The sequence below is a fragment of the Etheostoma spectabile genome, chromosome 6 (genome assembly GCF_008692095.1).
Source record: "Etheostoma spectabile isolate EspeVRDwgs_2016 chromosome 6, UIUC_Espe_1.0, whole genome shotgun sequence".
NCBI lineage: Eukaryota > Metazoa > Chordata > Actinopteri > Perciformes > Percidae > Etheostoma > Etheostoma spectabile.
The window spans coordinates 11,294,612-11,313,998 of NC_045738.1; the positions used below are offsets into that span (position 1 = coordinate 11,294,612).

The 19,387-nt window shown below is 38.0% G+C and overlaps 3 protein-coding genes across 10 annotated transcripts in view; 2 read left to right on the forward strand and 1 right to left on the reverse strand.

The window, feature by feature from the left end:
* Positions 1-165: 165 nt before the first annotated feature.
* Positions 166-8,074, reverse strand: cd27 (CD27 molecule). 6 transcript variants are annotated; one of them, XM_032518809.1, is made up of 8 exons: positions 7,925-8,074; positions 4,972-6,392; positions 4,514-4,655; positions 4,310-4,435; positions 2,180-2,410; positions 731-757; positions 549-653; positions 166-370 (listed from the first exon to the last, which is right to left on the reverse strand). In XM_032518809.1, the coding sequence occupies exons 3-8, from the start codon at positions 4,653-4,655 to the stop codon at positions 270-272; spliced, it is 732 nt and encodes a 243-aa protein (XP_032374700.1). In that variant the 5' UTR covers positions 4,972-6,392; positions 7,925-8,074; the 3' UTR covers positions 166-269. The 6 variants fall into 6 exon arrangements, with proteins under 6 accessions (XP_032374700.1, XP_032374699.1, XP_032374698.1 ...); XM_032518808.1 differs by lacking the exon at positions 7,925-8,074 and adding an exon at positions 7,494-7,741 and having other exon boundaries at positions 4,972-5,047; XM_032518807.1 differs by lacking the exons at positions 4,972-6,392; positions 7,925-8,074 and having other exon boundaries at positions 2,180-2,274; positions 2,347-2,410; positions 4,514-4,861.
* The window catches only part of plekhg6 (pleckstrin homology domain containing, family G (with RhoGef domain) member 6), a 34,684-nt gene continuing 16,512 nt past the window's right edge, over positions 1,216-19,387 (forward strand). The window contains exons 1-3 of the mRNA XM_032518609.1: positions 1,216-1,226; positions 15,617-16,484; positions 18,525-18,726. Coding sequence (XP_032374500.1) covers positions 16,465-16,484; positions 18,525-18,726 — 222 coding nt within the window. The 5' untranslated portion in view covers positions 1,216-1,226; positions 15,617-16,464. The remainder of the gene's footprint in view (positions 1,227-15,616; positions 16,485-18,524; positions 18,727-19,387) is intronic.
* On the forward strand, positions 7,564-15,094 carry tnfrsf1a (tumor necrosis factor receptor superfamily, member 1a). Of its 3 annotated transcripts, none has more exons than XM_032518756.1 (10): positions 7,564-7,784; positions 10,403-10,506; positions 10,608-10,716; positions 10,864-10,989; positions 11,119-11,271; positions 11,377-11,455; positions 12,756-12,796; positions 13,567-13,748; positions 13,838-13,958; positions 14,106-15,094. In XM_032518756.1, exons 2-10 carry the CDS (start codon positions 10,438-10,440, stop codon positions 14,402-14,404), a joined length of 1,179 nt encoding a protein of 392 aa, XP_032374647.1. In that variant the 5' UTR covers positions 7,564-7,784; positions 10,403-10,437; the 3' UTR covers positions 14,405-15,094. The 3 variants fall into 3 exon arrangements, with proteins under 3 accessions (XP_032374647.1, XP_032374646.1, XP_032374648.1); XM_032518755.1 differs by having other exon boundaries at positions 7,565-7,784; positions 11,116-11,271; XM_032518757.1 differs by having other exon boundaries at positions 7,565-7,784; positions 11,116-11,271; positions 13,579-13,748.

Sequence of the window (19,387 nt, forward strand, 5' to 3'; positions counted from 1 at the left end):
GTTTAGAAACATACTCATGCATAACAGTGTGTCTCACTCTGTATTTTCAGTATTTTTCACATTCTTTTTCTCTGTTTTAAACACTTTTCTCATCCGAACGTCACAGATGTCAAACAGTCATGATTCCTTCCAGAAAACAGGATCAGTCTTGGAAAAAACGTTTTCTGCGGTTCCATTCGTCAGCATGGGCCCCCATTTGTCGTTAATGTCCAAAGCAAAGAGAAATGTTTCCCTCAAATTCTTGCTTATCCAAGTTCAGGCTCTTGAACTCATACGTCACATTTACCTCGCACTTCCTGGACAGGCTTGGATACTTCTTCGTCCTCGGAGACTGGTAGTACTAGTACAGCTTCTTTAGCCAAAAGGTAACCTGAGCAACAACAGAATTTGAGAAGTTATTTTAGTAATTAGATTGAAATACATAATCACTTTAGATGACACAAAACATAAATTCTTGCACATTATAAAATGATAAGACTACTATGCTCAGTGAACTTTCTGTGTTTATGTATTGGTTATCTGCTTCATAATCATAATAATCTACTAACTGTGCTTGGCTTTGATCCAATGCAGAAAGGGCTTGATTTTTGTTACAACAACAAGGGCAATTCCTGCACACAGGAGGGCAATTATCACCAGGAACCACACTGTATCTGTAAGAATGTGTAAGAGAGACATTTTTTAAATTTTTGAAAGATTTAAATGAGCATTCACTGACGAAAGAGCTCACCTGTGTGGTAGGCTCCAGGTTTCAGGGCTAGAGGGGAGAAGAAAAAGACTTATCAGCTCAGTGCAGGCACATGAAATAGTTGGAAATACTGAACTGTTTATGATTCAGATTAGTCAGTGAACTCACTCTGAGGTCTCTTATTTTTTAACACTAATCACTAAGTCTACATTCATAACCACTCAACATGATTTATGATTAATTAGAGTCACCTTGTGTGTGTGACCTTACTCCATGGATACTGCAGAATAAACAAACAGTTGCTAACTGAAGTCAGAACATATAAGACTATCAAAATTATTATCATCTGATTCCATTTTATTTCTATTGTTACAGTACAACATGACACAATGGTTCCAGTTCTGGTGAACTTCTTTAAAGCAGTGATAAACAGGGGCATAGCTAAGTAATCTGAGTGCCTTAAAAGAACAAAGACCCCCTTTTTTATGGATCTGCTTTAGTGCCAAATGACGAAACAGATGGATCTAAATATTATATAGTGCAAAAATGACTGAATGAATAACACAATCTGCATAGTATCTCTGACAGCTGAATCTACAACCCCTTAATGAAGTATTAATACATTTGATTGGCTTCTTTGGGGCAGAAAAACAAACTGTAAAGACAACACTGACATTTTCACATTAAAATTTGCAAACAAGAGTGAAGAGAGGCATTATTAGCACAATGCACTCATTGTCAAAGGGGAAAAAACGCAAATAATCGAGTATGTGAATCTGTTTATGATAGATGACAGTTTCAAACCAACATAGATCCAAAGAACAGCAACATCACACCATGGTGTCTACATGCTGTAACTAAAACCTTTCAACAGTGCATCCTGCATGCATTTGCACACCCTTATTGAGCATTGTCGGCATAAAAGCAGCTGTGATTCTGACTGCATTTATAGTCTTTTGGTTTGGTTGGTAGTAGGATCCCGTGTTTTTGTGTGTCATCAAAATTGGTGAAGATGTTTCTTCATTTGCATGTGTTGTGTCTATTTTCATTAGTTTTTGTCATTTGCAGTGTGTTTTGCTTTCAAGGCCACTTTACACAGCACTTCAAAACTACACAAATCAAGAATTTTGTTTTCTCCGGCAGTGATTGGTTCAACCTGTACACTCTGACATCGTATGTGGTTATGGCTGCCCCACACCCATTAGTAATTTTGTTTGCGGTGTGAGCGATGCTGAACCATCTTTGTGTTTTCCACATTATATGTAGAATTTAACTGAGCAACAAATTTAAAACATTACTTTTTCATGTTTTTACATATTTAGAGTTTGTGTTTTCTCATAAAATCTGTATGAAAATTAGGTTGAATGTGCAGCTTGATAAAAAAACTATGCAAGAATGGTGCATTCATGTGCATTTGAAGAGATTGGAAAAATGTCTTCCCTCATCATATACTAGCTTTCAAATATAATGCTACGGCCATCTCTCAAGTACCTGTAGTGGATGCAGGGAGTGTAGGTTTGGTGGTGAAAGGAAGTATCGGCACAGTGGGCACACACTGTTTGCAGGATTGGTCTTTGCATTTGTAGTCAGCTTTACATTTTTCGGTGGGGTCTGGTATCGGCTCACACTGTTTGCAGGATTGTTCTTTGCATCTGTAACCAGCTTTACATCTGCACACAGCGTTATGAGTCGCATTACAGTGTGAGCTGTATTCCATGTTTGCTGTAAAAACAAAACAAAAAAACAACAATCATTAAAAGATAGAGTTTAATCATAATTCTGTCAGTGTCTGACGAACAGACACGTATGCACACAGGTTGCCTGTAAAACATGATATAAATCAGAAACTGAGAAATGACTCACAAACAGCACAGCAGGTAAAGATTCTGGTTTTAAGTCATATGGCGGTTATATTACCACTGTTGATATATATTCTTTAGAGGTAGACACATTACAACTGTTATTTCTCAGTGAAAGCAGTATTTCACTTTGATGAAACATTTTACTTTTTTACAGAATGCGTTAACGTGCATACTTTAACTTAGATTCCCAAATTAACAAAGAAAAAACTACCTACTCTAACTACTATGAGTCCCATGGAGCCATAGTCAATAAATAACATTAGTTTTTATAAAACCAGTATAACACAATTCATAAAACTACAATGACACTGACATGAAACAATTACAGGAATGCCAATGTCAGAAATAGTTACACACAGTAACTGGTGTTTGAAACCTGGAATTGTTTTACTGCACGACAATTTTAGTACAAAAGTTGAGAATACGTGCCTCCTTTGAAACTCTGTTTGCACATCTCAATCCTTGCATAGTGTTAACACCCTGATTGAGACCAAAGTAAAACCAAAAAATATTAATACTGTGGTATTGCAGGAGCAGTGAGTTTTTTTGAGTGGGTTGAATCATTTCCACCTGATTTAATTTCCATAGCCGGTAATTAGTATAAAGCCCCTGCATGTGTAGGATTAAAGGTGTTTTGACATTTTGATCACCTATCTTCATACCCCCAGTGTAATGTCAGATTGTAAAAGGTTTGTTCACAGCTGCACTGTAACATTAGATAGATCAAAATATGTTAACCCTTTGATTACGATATGTAATGAGAGCATCTTTGTGCACACATAAAAGTTAAAATTCAGACTGAGAAGCACACACTTTCTCTCCCTTCTGTGTTTTCCACAGTGACATTTAAAAATAAGCACAACAGGCTGTTTTCCTCACCTGTAGCAGGGCACAGACCTGAGTAATAACATAGAATATGACATTTTAGTGTCTGCTGCTCTTTCCGATATTTACCACCTTTTTGTGTTTTTCTTCTTTTTTTTCCACCGACATGACGATGGTCTACACTTTTTGAACCTCCTGTCTTCACCACAAATGGTGGGCTGTGCTACTGATGCTGGTATAGATACTGTTGCAGAATCCCACCCTAAAAATCTTCTGAGCTAGTTCATGGAGGGGTTCTCAGACCCCCCAATCGCCCCGCCTTTTAATCTCTCTCTGACTGTATCCCACCATGACACAGAATGGGAAATCACCTTGCAAATGTGACCATAGGTCTCTATATGGTTTAACTTCTCTGAAATCCTTATTTACAGACAGAGTTGAGTAACAGCTAAAAGCACAGTTACAGCACAAAACCTTATGCTGTAACTGGACTGACCACAGCTCCAGAGAAATTATGACTCGCTCATCATGTCATGCTCAAAAGACATGACACACACACAAAATAAACAGGGAACCACATGGTATCACTGATGAGGGGGATGACAGATAGTATTCCTATAGTAATGTTTATTCCACATGGCATCTACTGCTCTGTGTTTCTGTGTCAATTTAAAGATGTCTTGCATTCTTCTTCAACCTGTATATCCAATAATGATACAGTTTAATAACCATATTAAACATGCACCTGGGTTATGATACATTATCAAATCTCCTGTATGAGCAATAATTCACCCTTTCATACCATTATTGAGTCTCTGTGAGCAGTGGCTTTAGAGTCTGGTTTCTGTTGTACATCTATAAGTAGGATCTTCACACAGTTCAGGTCTCACACAAACTTAACACAACCTGACAAAAGCTGTAGAAAATTACTCACGTTTATCGCAGTTTTCACAAAAATCGCAGGTAAATTGTACGTTGTACTTTTCATTGAACAGGTCCCTTGTGCAAGATTGACACTCAATTTCACAAGTTGTGTATGAACGCCGAACCATATGTTTGCCTGGAATAAAAACAGTATATTATAACCTGTTTGTATTAAAAATATGAACTCTATTAAAACGAAAAGAAGTCACTGTACCTGGTGGACATTTGTCACAGCATAAGTAGGGTTGTTCCATTGGCCAGTCATATTGTCTTTCATTGCAGCTTATGGAAAGCACAGCAGAGAGGAAAGAGAGACTGACCAGTAAAGTAAAAGCAAACAAACAGAGCAGCTGCATCTGGGAAAAAGAGAAGGATGAGCAGAAAGACAAGGTTGTGGGAAAACAATGATATATTTGATCATATATACGGTAAGGATCATACATACTAACACGTACACACACTTACAGAACATGCATCTCTGTTATGCGCTTGTTATAGCATTTACACAAGTCATAATAATAGACCCAGACTTTGGCAATGAAGCTACACATTATGTCATAGTAATGATAGACAATATCAGTCTTGTATTAACACCAACACCTTTCCAACTTTATATCACAGGTTTGACTGACAGCTACGGCTGAAAAAGTCTTGCCAACAGTCTTTACTTACCGTGGACGTGATGGTGAGACAAGGTGTAACCTGGGACCCTTTGAGTGTGAGAATGAACAGGGGACCAGAAGTGTGTCTGGGGATTATTCATAAAATGTCAGTGATGACTCATTATGAAAGCCGTACATTTTGACAATGTTCATGCAATCTCTATGCCCTATATTCTCTTATCCTGTCTTTTGCTGCGACCCCCTGGCTCTGTGCACAAAAACATACGCTCCTTCAGCCTCCACTTTTTTCCACAGGAACCATCTCTCTCGTTTCACCCAAAATCAATTTTTTGGCTGAAAAAAACAATCTCTCTTTCTTACATCTGTCTGTGCCTCTTTTTCTCAGGCTTGAATGACAAGGTCATTAATGTTGAGGAGATACAAATTCCAAATATTGGCATTTTTTGATGAGTTGCTTTGCAATCTTATGACACACAGGAGTGAGCAATACAATTAACAATACCAAAAGTGATGTTAGTTATCTTATTTTATGCATGTGGAAATTCAAATATCAACACATTACTGTGTGACTGATCTGATATATCTACCTTCAGATGTAGTGACAAGTCACATATGTTTGAATTCCTCCTAACTGCATTGCTTGTGTACAATACTTTCTGTATGTGCTAGCTTAGATGATTATCTGTCCACTGGGGCTAAAATTGTCCAGATGAGAGTAAAATGCTGCAGTCAACAAACAGAGTAATGAGTCTTTGTGAAATCCCTTCTATTACAGAAAAAAAACTTTGTGTGAGAACTTTTTGTGTTATTACTTGATTAGTGATGACCAGCTAATCTGCACTTGTGTGAAGATCTTTCTCCACTGTCAGTGTCTCTGTTTTCACTCAAACAGTCTCCACTTCAGACACATCCTCATCTTAACCTGAGTTAGACACTTCAATTCGGCACATTCACCAGTTAGCTGTCATGTGCTCTTCTCACCATCTTCATTATTTTTTCACAAAAACCAGGCCACACCACGTGACCTTGTGTCAACTGTGAAACGGGGGCTAAGATTGACAAGGCAGTATCATAAAGGGACTGCCTCTGTGGCCCCAGTGTGGCTCTAGACACTACTCAAACAGAGTACAGGAATGACTGGAAGAGAGATGACTGAGCATTAAAATAATTCTGAACTGACTTAAAGCAAACCTTGTTATCTTTATCTTGGGGTTTCGTTATTAGGCTGCTTGACCGAAAGAATTAGTATGATTAGAACTTGCCAGGAACATGTTGAGGTTGTTGTGATGAAGTAAATGGATAATAAACAAATTTAGTTTTTACTTGGCTTGAAACTATATGCACAGACAAATCTCCCCTCACAGGCTGTATGAATCTCACCATTGTGATTATTTACATATGTACATAAAAAAAGACTTTACATGTCTTTATGCATCTGCTGTACAAATTTGACTATTTTTCTGCATGAACCTAAGAGAGAAAGAGAGAGAGAGAGAGAGAGAGGAGAAGGAAGAGTAAAGACCTGAAGACACTTTTTTTGCTCACTGAAAAAGGAAGGATGTGGGTTTTTAGAGGAAGCACGTCTTGCTCTGCTGACTGAGCTCTTTCATACCAGCAAATTCACGTGAGGCTCCAGTCCGCTGGCCAGCTGAATCACATACCAGCCTATAGTATAATTATGGTGCCGTAATTACAGTGCATTAAAGGTCCCATGGCATGAAAATTTCACTTTTTTTAATATGCGTTCCCCCAGCCTGCCTGTGGTCCCCCAGTGGCTAGAAATGGCAATAGATGTAAACCAAGCCCTGGATATCCTGCTCTGCCTTTAAGAATGTGAAAGCTTAGATGGCCCCGATCTGGAATCTTGCTCCTTATGAGGTCATAAGGGGCAATGTTACCTCCCCTTTCTCTGCTTTGGCCGCCCAGAGAATTTGGTCCGCCCATAAGAGACATCATGGTTTTCAAACAAGCACAGTGGCAGTTGGTCAAGGCCACAGTTCCCATCCTCCAGCCCTCATCCACACATATTATATATATATATATATATATATATATATATATATATATATATATATATATAATATATACATATATATATATAAATATACTGTACTTTTCTTTTCATTTAATTTCAAAAATATATATTTACATATTTTCTATTGAAAATGTTTCTATTTTTTATTTCTGATTTTTTACCATCCATCCATCCACCTAAAAAGAAAAGATTTTGATGAAATTAAGATTCAGTATTACATTTCAATGGCAAATTCTTACCATCTCCGTGAATGTTTCATGGTATTAAGATGAAGTAAAAAAAATATGAAGGAGTTAGTTGAGTTAGTTCAGTTTTGATAAATTAATTAATTAATTACAAAATCTTTTTTTTCTTTTTGCAATAGCACTGAACATATTATTAATTAATGTATTTATTCCACTGGTTGAACATTCTCTCAACTCATTTTAAGGCAGCAGTGTAATGTTGTGATGGATGTGTGCGGGAGCCATGCACCAGTGTCGGTCTTCTATAGCCTATTTCCTTTTATTCTGACAGTGATTATCCTGCAGACTCACCTGTGTACATTACAACCTACAGGTTTATGGTGTTTTTTTTCCTGCAGATCGGCTTTTTCTTGCCAGTTCTGTCTCACTCACAATTCCTTGAAATGGTCTCGTGACTCAGCTATTTCCCGTTTAGTCCGCCTACGCTGGTGCGCAGCCGAAAGCGGCAATGGCATAGTCGATCAGCCTTCGGTAAAAGAAAAAAGACATAGTTATATTGAATTAAATCTACATTTATGTCGATATATGGACCTGAAGTAAAAGAGAAAAGAGGTATCTCTCGGTGTGACAGTGGTTGTTCAGGTAAGTGACGGTTATATCGCTCTGCATGTGAGTCTGTGGGAAGGGGAGATTCATATCAGACTTGAGGCTGTGGTGGGCGTAAACCGAAACCATGAGACAAGAAAGAAAAACAATAAAATATTGATTTAGTTCTTAAATACCTCAACGTTTTCTGTAAACACGTAAGTCGTCAGTTTGAGTTTAAGATTTTTTTGAAAGTTAAACTTCCAAGTTAAACCTTAGCGTTTCAGTGCAACAAGGAAGTGAGGGCGAAACTGCAAAACAAGGCAAACAAGTGACGAAGAAATATGCAGAAGTCGTTTTTTAACTTGGCTGTAGACCAATTCATTGTTTATTTCTCATCAAGTTACATATTCCATTAAATGTAATAATTTAAAATACGTTTTTCTTGTGTGTTGAATCCCCTTCAATTACTTACAAAAGGGGTTTTTTTTTATGGCAGAGGAGAATTCATTTAGAGACGACCTTAAAGGACCCAAATCATTGAAAAATAAGCAAAGAATCTGCTTTTAATGTCAATTCGTTACATCTCAGTCTAAGGGTAATATGATATTTAGCAAAAAAGTAAAACAGTGGCTTTTACTTTTTATCCAAATATCAAATAAATCAACAGTTTCTTGCTTCCCTCTAGATGATCTTGCAGATAGTTTTGTGTTACTTGCTTATTTGTTAAAAAAAAACCTTTGCCCTCCCCAATATAATAGAACTCAAATTAATCCACAGATCTGACAACTGTTTTCAATTGGACTTTATCAGAGAGTGGCCCATTGCAAAGTGTATGGATAATCCTGATTTATTATCAACACCTCAAGTTAAATTCCATTGACCTCCTTTTTGTTGTGTTGGCCACAACAACAACAACAACAACAACAACAACAACAACAACAGCTAAATCTAAAACTAGCGACAGGTTAGATACCACTTGTAATTTGGGTGAATTGACCCTTTAAGGTAATCAGGCTAAGGGTTGTGAGTTATTTAATGCTGTTTGGATAGATTTAATTTTTTAACAAATTAATGTATGCACAAAAGGCTTTATTTACTTACCAGAATATATTATTGATTTATGGAAATATATTGAGAAAACTTTACTGTTCTTCTAAAATATGACCTGGGTCAGCATCTGAGTAAAGGCCACGTTGTTACCAAAATCAAATCAGAGGATTTTAACCTCTACTCTGGTCATTTTAGGACATCTCAGACTCATTCTGTCAGGCTCAGTTGTGGCTGACTTTTTTAAATTTAAAACTTGAGGAAGCGAGGAATGGGAGGGCTGTGGTGTTATGGGGCCAATATTGGAGCCCAGCAGTTAATTTTTGAACTCTAAGTAGATTTACCCTGAGATGGGAAACTCTGAGTTTTTGGTTCCAGAACAGCTGATTTGAGTTGGACTCAGAGTAGGCTGACTCAGAGTTAAGCACATGCACCACCAGAATAAAAAGGCACCATGAATGGAGCCATGATGCTATGATTCACCATGGCAACAACCACAAACCAATCGGTCTGCATACTTTACCTCTCTGGAACTGGAACTACTCATGTGTGCATACAGCTAGTTTGAACATATATTTTGTTTAAAAAAAAAAAAGCAACACGGCTGCTGCAAAATAGCGAGAATTGGCGTGGGAGAAAATTGCTGCTCCAGTCAATGTGTAAGCTCTAATATAGTGTATAAACTTCATATTTAATCCCAGGCAACCTATAATATTACTGGTGAAAACTAGAATGGTAATAAGCTACACCTATAATTTAATTTAGGTGCAGTCCTGCGGGCGAAAACGTTAAGCTACTACTAAGCCCATTCTGAAGTTGCAGCACCATGTCATTAACAGAATAATAATTTATAATTTAATTATTTTAATGTCTCTCACTGGTTTGTGCACACTCTTCTGACAGTGCTTAGCTATACAGTGGGTCTACTAACTCACCAATGTTGTAAAGAAAACTATCACTTACACAAAACATAAAGCGACACAAAGAATCTGCAAGGGTGGGACGTAGGTTTAACTCTGTGAAGTACTGTAATAAATCGTTTTCATCAACGGGATTGTCGGCAAAAGGACTTGCCACGTTTAAGAAAAAAAAGTTTTATAATCTGCCTAACAAAGTTAATAAATCAACACATCTTTGTATTCATGCAGATGACAAAACTGTGCTAAAATGCGCCTGATACAGACAGAATGAATGAATGAGGAAATGAGAGAGCGCTGTGTCAGTGGGAGGAGAATTAGAAAAACTCAAGGTTTATTGAGGAAAACCTGCTCCCGACCAGGTTAGGTTCACAGACTTGGTTACCATAGTGACTGACTCTGAGGTTAAGTTACCTCTCTTTTTCTCAAACTGGCTGGAGTTACAACAAACTGTGGCCTGTTGGTGGTGCGAGATGAAAGTATTATCATAGGCCCATGATTGTTAATTCAGCATTTTTTGTGGCATTCAAACTTATTTCAATTTTATTATACATTTAGGGCATTCATTAGTAGTGTGTGGGCCCAGAGCTTATTGTCTGTCCATCATTTAGCAAAAGATGGACTCAGTAATAGATTGCACGATGCCTTTAAATTACATCACTATTACCATGGCTGTTCAAGGTGATTAAAACATTGTTTTCCTTGCAGGTGGCCTCCAATGGATTGAGCTAAACCTGTAAGATATGGAGGGAGCTTGGCATAGAAGAAGATGGGACATAAAAACACCTTTTAGCACAATACTGCTCCTTATGGTGAGAAAAAATTGAAGTGATACATTAAATACTTTAAAATTGCATGAATTCATGAAAAACTGTTGTGTTTTGTTGCATTCATTGTATATTCTATGTTACAGTGCATGTTCAGCCCTACTCTGACATTGTTACAACCGTCAGAGGAGCAGATGTGTCCACATGGTGACTATCTCAGTGAAAAGGGAATTTGTTGCAACAAATGCGCTCCAGGTACAATATGGTCTCCGGCACACTGCAAATGATTCACAGAAGCATTCTTATTTGGGAATATATCACACAGGTTGACTTTTTCTTCTTTGATTAAATCCATTCTGCAAAGTGATAACTGTGTTTACATGTGATGTTCATGTTTTCCAGGTTTTAAGCTTGTAGAAGAGTGTCATGCTCTGGGTCAGAGAAGTAACTGCACAAAATGTCCTGATGACCAATACACAGACGAGCTGAACCATTCCCGCAACTGCAGAAGTTGCAGACGCTGCAAAGGTGGAGCAACATTACCTTTTAAAAAAAAGAAAAGAAAATCAGTTCCACCTCTTTGATTTGAGTCAGTGGTGTATCAGGTTATGGTCTTCTTTGTTTACTGTTTCTCCTTTTTAAACTCTTTGGCAGCGGGAAGGCATGACGAAGTGGTATCAGAATGTCAATCAGACAAAAACACGATTTGTAGATGTAAGTTCGGTTTTTACAAGTTCATCATTGACTCAGAAACATACGACTGTCGGAGATGTTCAGAGTGTGGACAGGATGAAAAGAAAACACATACATGTAAGTCTTAAGATCTGGCAATGTTATGAACTGTACTTATACTCAGTTATGTCTATGTAAAATCCTTTTTTTTATTAATTTTGTGGCTCATGTTCTTGTGCACAGGTACACCAGAGAAAAACACTGTGTGTGAATGTAAAGAGGGCTACAACAGAGTCAAGGGCAAGTGTGTGCCCTGCAAGAAGTGAGTATACTAAAGTATATGAGCTTTTGGTACACACATTCTTCCCATCCTGCTCTTTGGCACTGTTTTAAATTAAAGTTGTTAATGGGGAAGTTGGTTTGTTGAATTGAAACTTACAGCACACTTCCGACTTTGATAAATCTTTCCATTTGTTGGCAACAAAAGAGAGAAGTTACGAGACACTAAAACTGGGTTGCTGACATTTTAACATTTACTAAACAAGTGGCCATTTGCTAAATCTAGTGCAAGTGGTTTACTGTCAGAGGACCCTTAAAATATCTGGATGAAAACAACCAATATATCTATCTTTTTGATAAATTGTGTCTAAAAGATTGTTGTTGATTTGAAACAGTGGTGGAAATCTATACTAACATTAGTGTTGCTTTGCCAGACCTTCCTCCACAGCGCTATGGAGGACGGTCTGGCTAACCCACAAAGCATTCCGGGATGGGAGAAAAATGTGCTCTGGTTTATTGTCATTTCTTTAAATCAATTATATTCATCATGGGCGGTGCTAAGCACCAGGAAAAACAAGGTGCTACTGCAAAAAAAGCCTCAGAAGGAACTTGTTTTATTGCAACGTGTGTGTTCAAAAGTTGTTTTAATCGTGCAACAGAAAACTCAGATTAGACAGATAGTCTAGCAAGCTGTCTTGATTTACCCTGCAGAGATCTGAAGAGCAGTTAACCATAGTCCTTATTAATTAACCAGAGTTTAATATTCCAACTGGCTGAAACGAGTGACGGCAACGAAGCAGTTCCGGAAGTGGTACATCTTGGATATAAACTACACAAACATAAACAATGTTGTGAAGAAGTTACATTTGGTCAAGGTCTTCTTGGTTAGACAAAACAAAACTGCAGATGTAGGCATTTAAAAGGGGAATTATTAGTAAACAATATACATGGGGCATCCAATTAGCTCTTATCAGGGTAGAGCCCAAGGAACTCTTAATTTCAGTGAGGAATGTGTCGAGTTATGCGTTGAGTGAATTGTTGAGTAGGTGGACAGATACAAGAGGAGAAAAAAGGGGAGCCCAGAGGAACCTAGAGCCCATAATCCTTAGCTGCACTCTTAAGGTAGCCATTAGTAGTTACTGTGACAGATGAAGAGAAATTAAGCATTATCTTTCTTTCTATTAGTACCATTTTCCTGTGTAGTATTAACTGTGAAACCATATTCAAGTGTTAACATGCAGTTGTTTGTTTGCTGAAGTTAAAAAGGCCTTTGTGTTAATCATTCCTCTTAAGATGTGTTACTTCCACTTCAATTTGTGACACACTCTCTCTTTGCTCCACAGTTGTACGGCTGAGTTAACACCTCCTACTTGGGCTACAATAGGTGAGCACCTGTGACAGGGATATGATCATCAGGCCATATTTTATATGAAAGAGTTAATACACCATGAATTAAGATCTGGTATTATTCCGTGGTCTACCTATGATGCGTAATTTTAGTCTCAAATGTATATGGATCAATAAAATATGAAATATGTTTATGAAATATCTCCTGTTTTAGCCAAATTACAAATATAACCGATATATATCAAGCTATTTGTGTGTTAACGCATTGAATTAATAAAATAGATAAAAATAAAAGGGGGAATGTTGCAACAGTGCATTGGCTTTGCACAAAGCTGTTTGGGGAGTTTCAGACGGCACCATCAGACCTGTAGCAACTCCTTAATAGTATTATAATAGCCAAACTCTTAGCAAAAAGTTAAATAAACAAATTTTAGTTAATCATTTTCAATTGGTCACCATCCATCCACTTGCTGGCACTTATCTGGGATGTGTTAATTTCAGTTTTCTGGTTTTCAGTCATACTTTCTTGCAAGTATAGTATCACAAAAGTTTGTAGAATTGTGTAATTTAAGAGATTTTAAAGTCTTAGAAGTCTTGAATTTAACTTGATGAACCCTGTAGAAACCCTGTATATTCCTGCTTAGCATCAAACCTGTGATTAGAACAATTTTGTGAGTTGGTTAGGTATTCAGCTGTAGCGTTTTTTGATGTGGGTTCTTTGTTAGGTTTTATAGCAAAATAATTAGAATGTTGAAAAAACATTATTGCTTTTTTAACTCATGTTTTGTTCTCTATGTGTCCCTATGGATTTTTATGAAGTACCTGAGACTGGAAATGGATATCTTATAATTGCTGGAGTTGCAGTTATGGCTGTGATGTTGCTGGTGCTGTTGGTTCTCGTCACCTATATTGTTACAAAATGGTCTACCAAAAATAAGTTGCTGAAACCATTCTGTCAACCATCTGACGTCTCTGTGGACTCATGTGAGGTACACTGATCTAACTGTCGGTGGTTACTTTTCTCTGTGAGATGTGTAAGTCTACGGTCAAAAACATTTAATCTGCCCTTGTCTCATAGCGAGCCCTGTTCCACATCGAGGAACCTTCAGAGAACGGGAGTGTCAAGGCTGTTCCCCAAAGTCCTGTGAGTGAGCAGGAGCCATACAATCTGCCTGACTGTGTCCCCCTGGAAGTCAAGAGTGAGTGAATTTGATACTGGGCATAGCAGCACATACTACTGACCAACAGTCCGGTGTGTTTCGGCTCACACATACAGAACACTATTGTATTAACTCTTATCTCTTCTCCACAACACCCCCCTCCCTTCTCCTGACTCCCTTGTGCAGTCCCTGACCTGATCTACACGGTGCTGGATCTGGTTCCTGTGCTACAGGTAAAGCAACTGGTGCGTTCTCTTGGTGTGAAGGATACAGAAATCGAACAAGCAGAGTTGGATCACCGATCCTGCCGCGAGGCTCACTACCAGATGCTGAGAGTGTGGGCTGAGAGAGGGTCACGTGCAGGTGGAGGAGGACGAGGAAGAATGCTGCACTCGCCCTTGTTGCAAGAGTTGTTGGAGGAACTGAGAAAGATGCACCTGGGACGGGCAGCCGAGGAGCTGGAGACAAAGTACGGCATTCAGTAGTTCTGCAGCACGTGCCAAGTGGAACAAGAAGCGCATGAAACCAAGTATTGTTCTCTTTAGAGAGTCACTCACAGGCAGCCTCAAAGCATGACATGGTGCTATAGCCAGCCGTTTTATTTCACAGAAAGCAGTGTCACTGAGCACTCTCCCTCTCGTCCTGCCAAACACTAGCTGAGAGCGACGGATCAAATGGTTCAAGGAGGCGGAGTCACATGTATTTTTAAATGTTTGTTTTTTAAAGGAATAATAAGATATTTCAGAATTAGCCTAATTGCTTTGTTGTACAGTTAGATGAGACAGCTGGCATGAAAGGGAATAAGAGTATTTTCTTTAGTATCACTATACTGTACAGTATAACTTTGGAATTGTTGGGGAATCTTTTATGATTTCATACTGGACTTCTTACTTTTTTATTATACAACATGCATTCATAATTTGAGTGTTTTCAACTGCATTTCAAACTAAATTGTATCTACTGTTGTACAAACTGTTTTATCCATTGTGCCTACTCTATCATAAGTAGTAAGGCCAATTAAGCTAATCTGTTTCTGTTATTGTCATCAGTCACCATTAAAAGATATATTAAAACATTGCAAACATTAGTTTTTTTCAGCACTGGGAAGTAACTATTCATCCGTGCCATTAAAGTTAACTTGTAATGTTTTAATAGTAGTTCCTGGTTACATTGTTCTTTATTTAAAGGTTATGGGACAGCACGGTGACTCAATGATTAGCACTGTTGCCTCACAGTCAGTAGGCACTGCTGAGTACTGGATCACCGGTCCTTGAAGGACCTTTCCGAGTGGAGTTTCCCTGGGTTTTCTCAGAGTGGGTAGACATGCATCCTAAGTAACTCCTGTCAGTGCCTTTATAATTAAATGTACTCTAAGCGATGTTGGGTAACGTTACTTCTTGTTGACGTTCAAAGTATTTTCAAACAAAACAAGACTAACTTGCCCTTCCCTCCTCCTCATCTCATCCAAATCCTTCTTGTCGTGGTGCAGGTGGGCATAGATTGTTTTTGTTGCCGTTTGTAGACCCTGGGCTGTCTACAGAGACCACGGTTTTTTACAGTGTGTTCTGGGGATAGGCAGCTCGCGGATAGTGAAGAGATGTTTGCTGTAAGTGACAACAAATGCTGTAGCCTAAAACACGTGACGTGGCTTAGAGCACCTTTTAAAGTGGCTAATTATTTAGATGGGTTAAATGCAGAGGATGCACTCCTAATACCAAAGCCAGAGAAGTTTGCAGTTTCTATTACACCAGACCCCTGCTACTTCTTTTACAGGCTTTTCACAGCCTGTAATAGCTTTCTTTTTTCCCCATTATACGAGTATTATTCATTACTGTCAGAGAAAACAGGACACGCCTCGTCTTAGTCTGCCTTAGCCAAATGAACTTTTATAATTCCAGTCATTGCAGATTCATTGAATATTATAGCCAAACAGAACAATTTATTCACTGAGCAATTCATGTTGAGCAGCATATAACGGATGTTGTGCTAAAATCTAAATTTTAAATAAATCGGTCTTTGTATTTTAAAAATGAATTAATTAATTAAACATATTAATAATTAACCCATACATGTGATGCCATTATCCGGCTGAGAGTGAATGTTTGGGTTTACGGATAAATTGTTAACGTGAAAAAATATTTTAGTGAGGATGTGATAGTGCATTTAACCTCAGGCATGCTGACAGTCTACATTCCAGCTTGAAGCTGCTGCTTTGTAACTTTGTAACTACCCGTAAGACCTCTTCTTCTCTTCAAATTATTTCCTCCTGTTTGCTCAAGGGAATCGATAGGCCTGATTGACATTAAACAACAATAGATCATCTTCAAAGAAATCAGTCACCACCTCTGCTCCACTTAGTACAGTACTGCGACACATTTACCAGCCCTGATCATGGATTTGTTAGCTGCAGAATCCAGTTGTTCCCGTCAAGCCAGTTGCATTGGGCAATGGTGCAGGTGAAAGGAAGAGAGGGAAGGGCTGATACAGGCGGAGAGAAAGAGGAGGAGAAAGCTAACAGAAACCAAATATGACTGTGTGAAACAAAATGGATCCAACCAAGCTCAGGTACAGTCTATAATTTCTTTAAATTAAAAAGCATAGCTGGTGGTGTGAGAAGGTGAGTGTGTGATATAAGTAGCAGGAATATTTTACCTCATGTCTTTACTGCCGTTAATTACTTTCATGTTGAAGCTGCTGTTTTGAGCCACAGACTGTCCTGTGGCATTTGTTGATTTACTAAGGCTATAAATCTATCAGGAGGCATGTTTTATAATGGGTTTAAGTGTTAAAATTGCAATTTAGCAACTTAAGTTTAATCTTTAATGTGTGTTGTGGGATACACACACACAGTGATTGTATACAGGTATGACACCGTGATGAAAGCTCTTGTGTCCGTCCTTTGATATTTGACTGTTTGGCATGAGCATTTAGGGCAGTGAACTTGTCTGCTGTGTGTTTGCTCGTGTGAGCCTTTGCTTTTAGACTAACTTTTGACTGAATACCAGATGCACCTCTATCTCACACTGCACATATGTGTGTGGCATTATACCTGCTATTTTTAAGCAACAGTAGTGAGCCACCCAGCAGTAAATAGAAATGGCATTTCTGTTGTTGGTAAATGGGGAAATATTTCATTGCAGTACAGTAGCTTCCTGAAAGCGGAGACACATTCTTTGCTGTGATTTAAATCGGTTGCACTTTACTTGAAGGTATCTACAGTGTCATAAACATTATAAACAAGTCATAAACTTTTTTGACATAATGCTTCTTTTAGTAAGTGTCATTGGGTTTTGTCATGACAAGTTATGGTTAGGGTTAGGGTTATGGTAAAGGTGCATGTGCCATGACTGTGTTATGTCACTCTTACGTAGAAAACTTAAAGTAAAGTGTTACCCTTAAATCTGCAGCAGGATGTTCCGCAAATTGTGATGGTGTTGGATTTGTAGGAACTAATGTCACACAAGTCCTGGAGCTACGACCCACGTGACTGTGTAAGAGGAGCTTTAGAAACTATTAGTGTCCGGTTAAATCAGCATCACTCTCTGTAAGATGCAGCAGTAATGATTTCTGTTTCTCTGACAACCTACTGACTCCTGGTGTTTACTGTTTGTATGAGAGTCTTAAAAGAGAACCATAAGGAAAAAAATGAAAAAAATATATTCAAAAATAGATATTTTTTAAACTATGCTATAATCTTTATTTATTTATTTTTGAGTATACATACATATAAAAAAGTAGCTGATTTTAACTCATCAATAAATACTTAAATAACCACGTGCTTAGTGACTGTGGTATCTTTCAGAGTTTCTGGCTCCGTAACACAGTGGAGAAGTTTAAGGTGCACTTAAATAAATCTTTATCTCAATATATGTATTTTTCTGTTCGTTAATCAACATTTGGAACTCAAACTGGACCATAGCTTGGAACATTTTAAATTCACGGTGAAGCCGTTTTTAAAGATCACTCAATGAATGATCTGGTGGTTATTGTATTGTTTTTTCATTTTGTATTGTATCATTTTGTATGCATTTTCTTCTTGACTTGTATGTATTTAAAAGCCCAACTGTCTCAGAATATAACAATCTTCATGTTTCTTCCAATAAAAATAAACATTAAATGACAAATAAAACAAGGAAAAAATATCTTTGGTTGAGATGTTCACAACCAGGAGACACATGAAACAAGCAGGTGACAAGCAGACATGCTTTACTGTGACGGTCCAGAAGCAAAAAGGGTCAAACAATTCAAGTTGTTTATAATAGTTTGGCCTTTTCTGATTTGTTGCCATCTGTCTTTGATTACGTCACATTTATAAAGCTTTACCCCTGCAAAGAAAGTCTAAGTAAACGATTTAAAATGATAACAAAGCACACAATGTCCTTACATTCTGTTTCCCACTCTTGTAAAGCCTTTTCTTGTAACAAACTCTCTGTGTGCACGTGCATGAACGCACACACTAACACACACATACACATACACGTATACACACACACACACACACACACACACACACACACACACACACACACACACAGACACACACACACACACACACACATTCACACCTTATTTTGGCATTGAGTAACCATGAATGTTTCTCCTCAGCCTTTCCTCAAATGGTGGGGGAAATGATTCACTGATGGAAGAAGCATCAGTGCCGTGGCGAGATGGTGTGGACGTGGAGAGGCAAAGCGACACAGAAACCAGAGAACCAGATGTTGTTGATGGGACGACAGCAGCTGCAGAGATAAACCATCACCACAGGGGGTCAGCAGACAAACACAAGTTCAACACGTTTGGCTATCAGGCAAGTGAAATGTGAGGGTGGCAGTTTCCTGTACGGTCTATAGTACTGACATTACCAGGGAAGTATTGCACTTTTACCCCACTGCTTTATCTGACATATGTACTACAGATGTAGTTCTTTGGCACATTATTTTACATAATAAAAATATGATAAATATCTATAACTGGTGCATTGTTCAGTGGAAAATCTTCCTCCTATCTAGTCATTTTAGTTGCCTTGTTTTAACACAAATCAACTTGTGTTCTCTGTGATTTCAGTGCAGTGACAGTGCCTTAATCTCTCTTGTTTCAAGATACTGACACAAGTTGTTTTCACAGTTGTTCTTGCTGCATTGAAAAATCCATTTATTTTTACGATTCATTTATACGAATTAATGCATTTAGAAGATTGAGGCATTTCCAGATTTATAGCTCGATACTCAAAACTACCACAGAAATACAGCTTACATGCATTACAAGTACTTTTACTTTTGTTACTTTAAGCACATTTTGCTGATACACTTCTTTACTTTTACATAAGTTTGCCTAAGATTCTCAATGCAGGACCTCTACTTGTAATGAAGTATTTGTACACTGGGTATCAAGGGTCCACTTGTTACAAACTGGTGAGAAAATTCAGAGGGAATGTGTGTTACACTGTTGATGGCACTGACTATTGATTT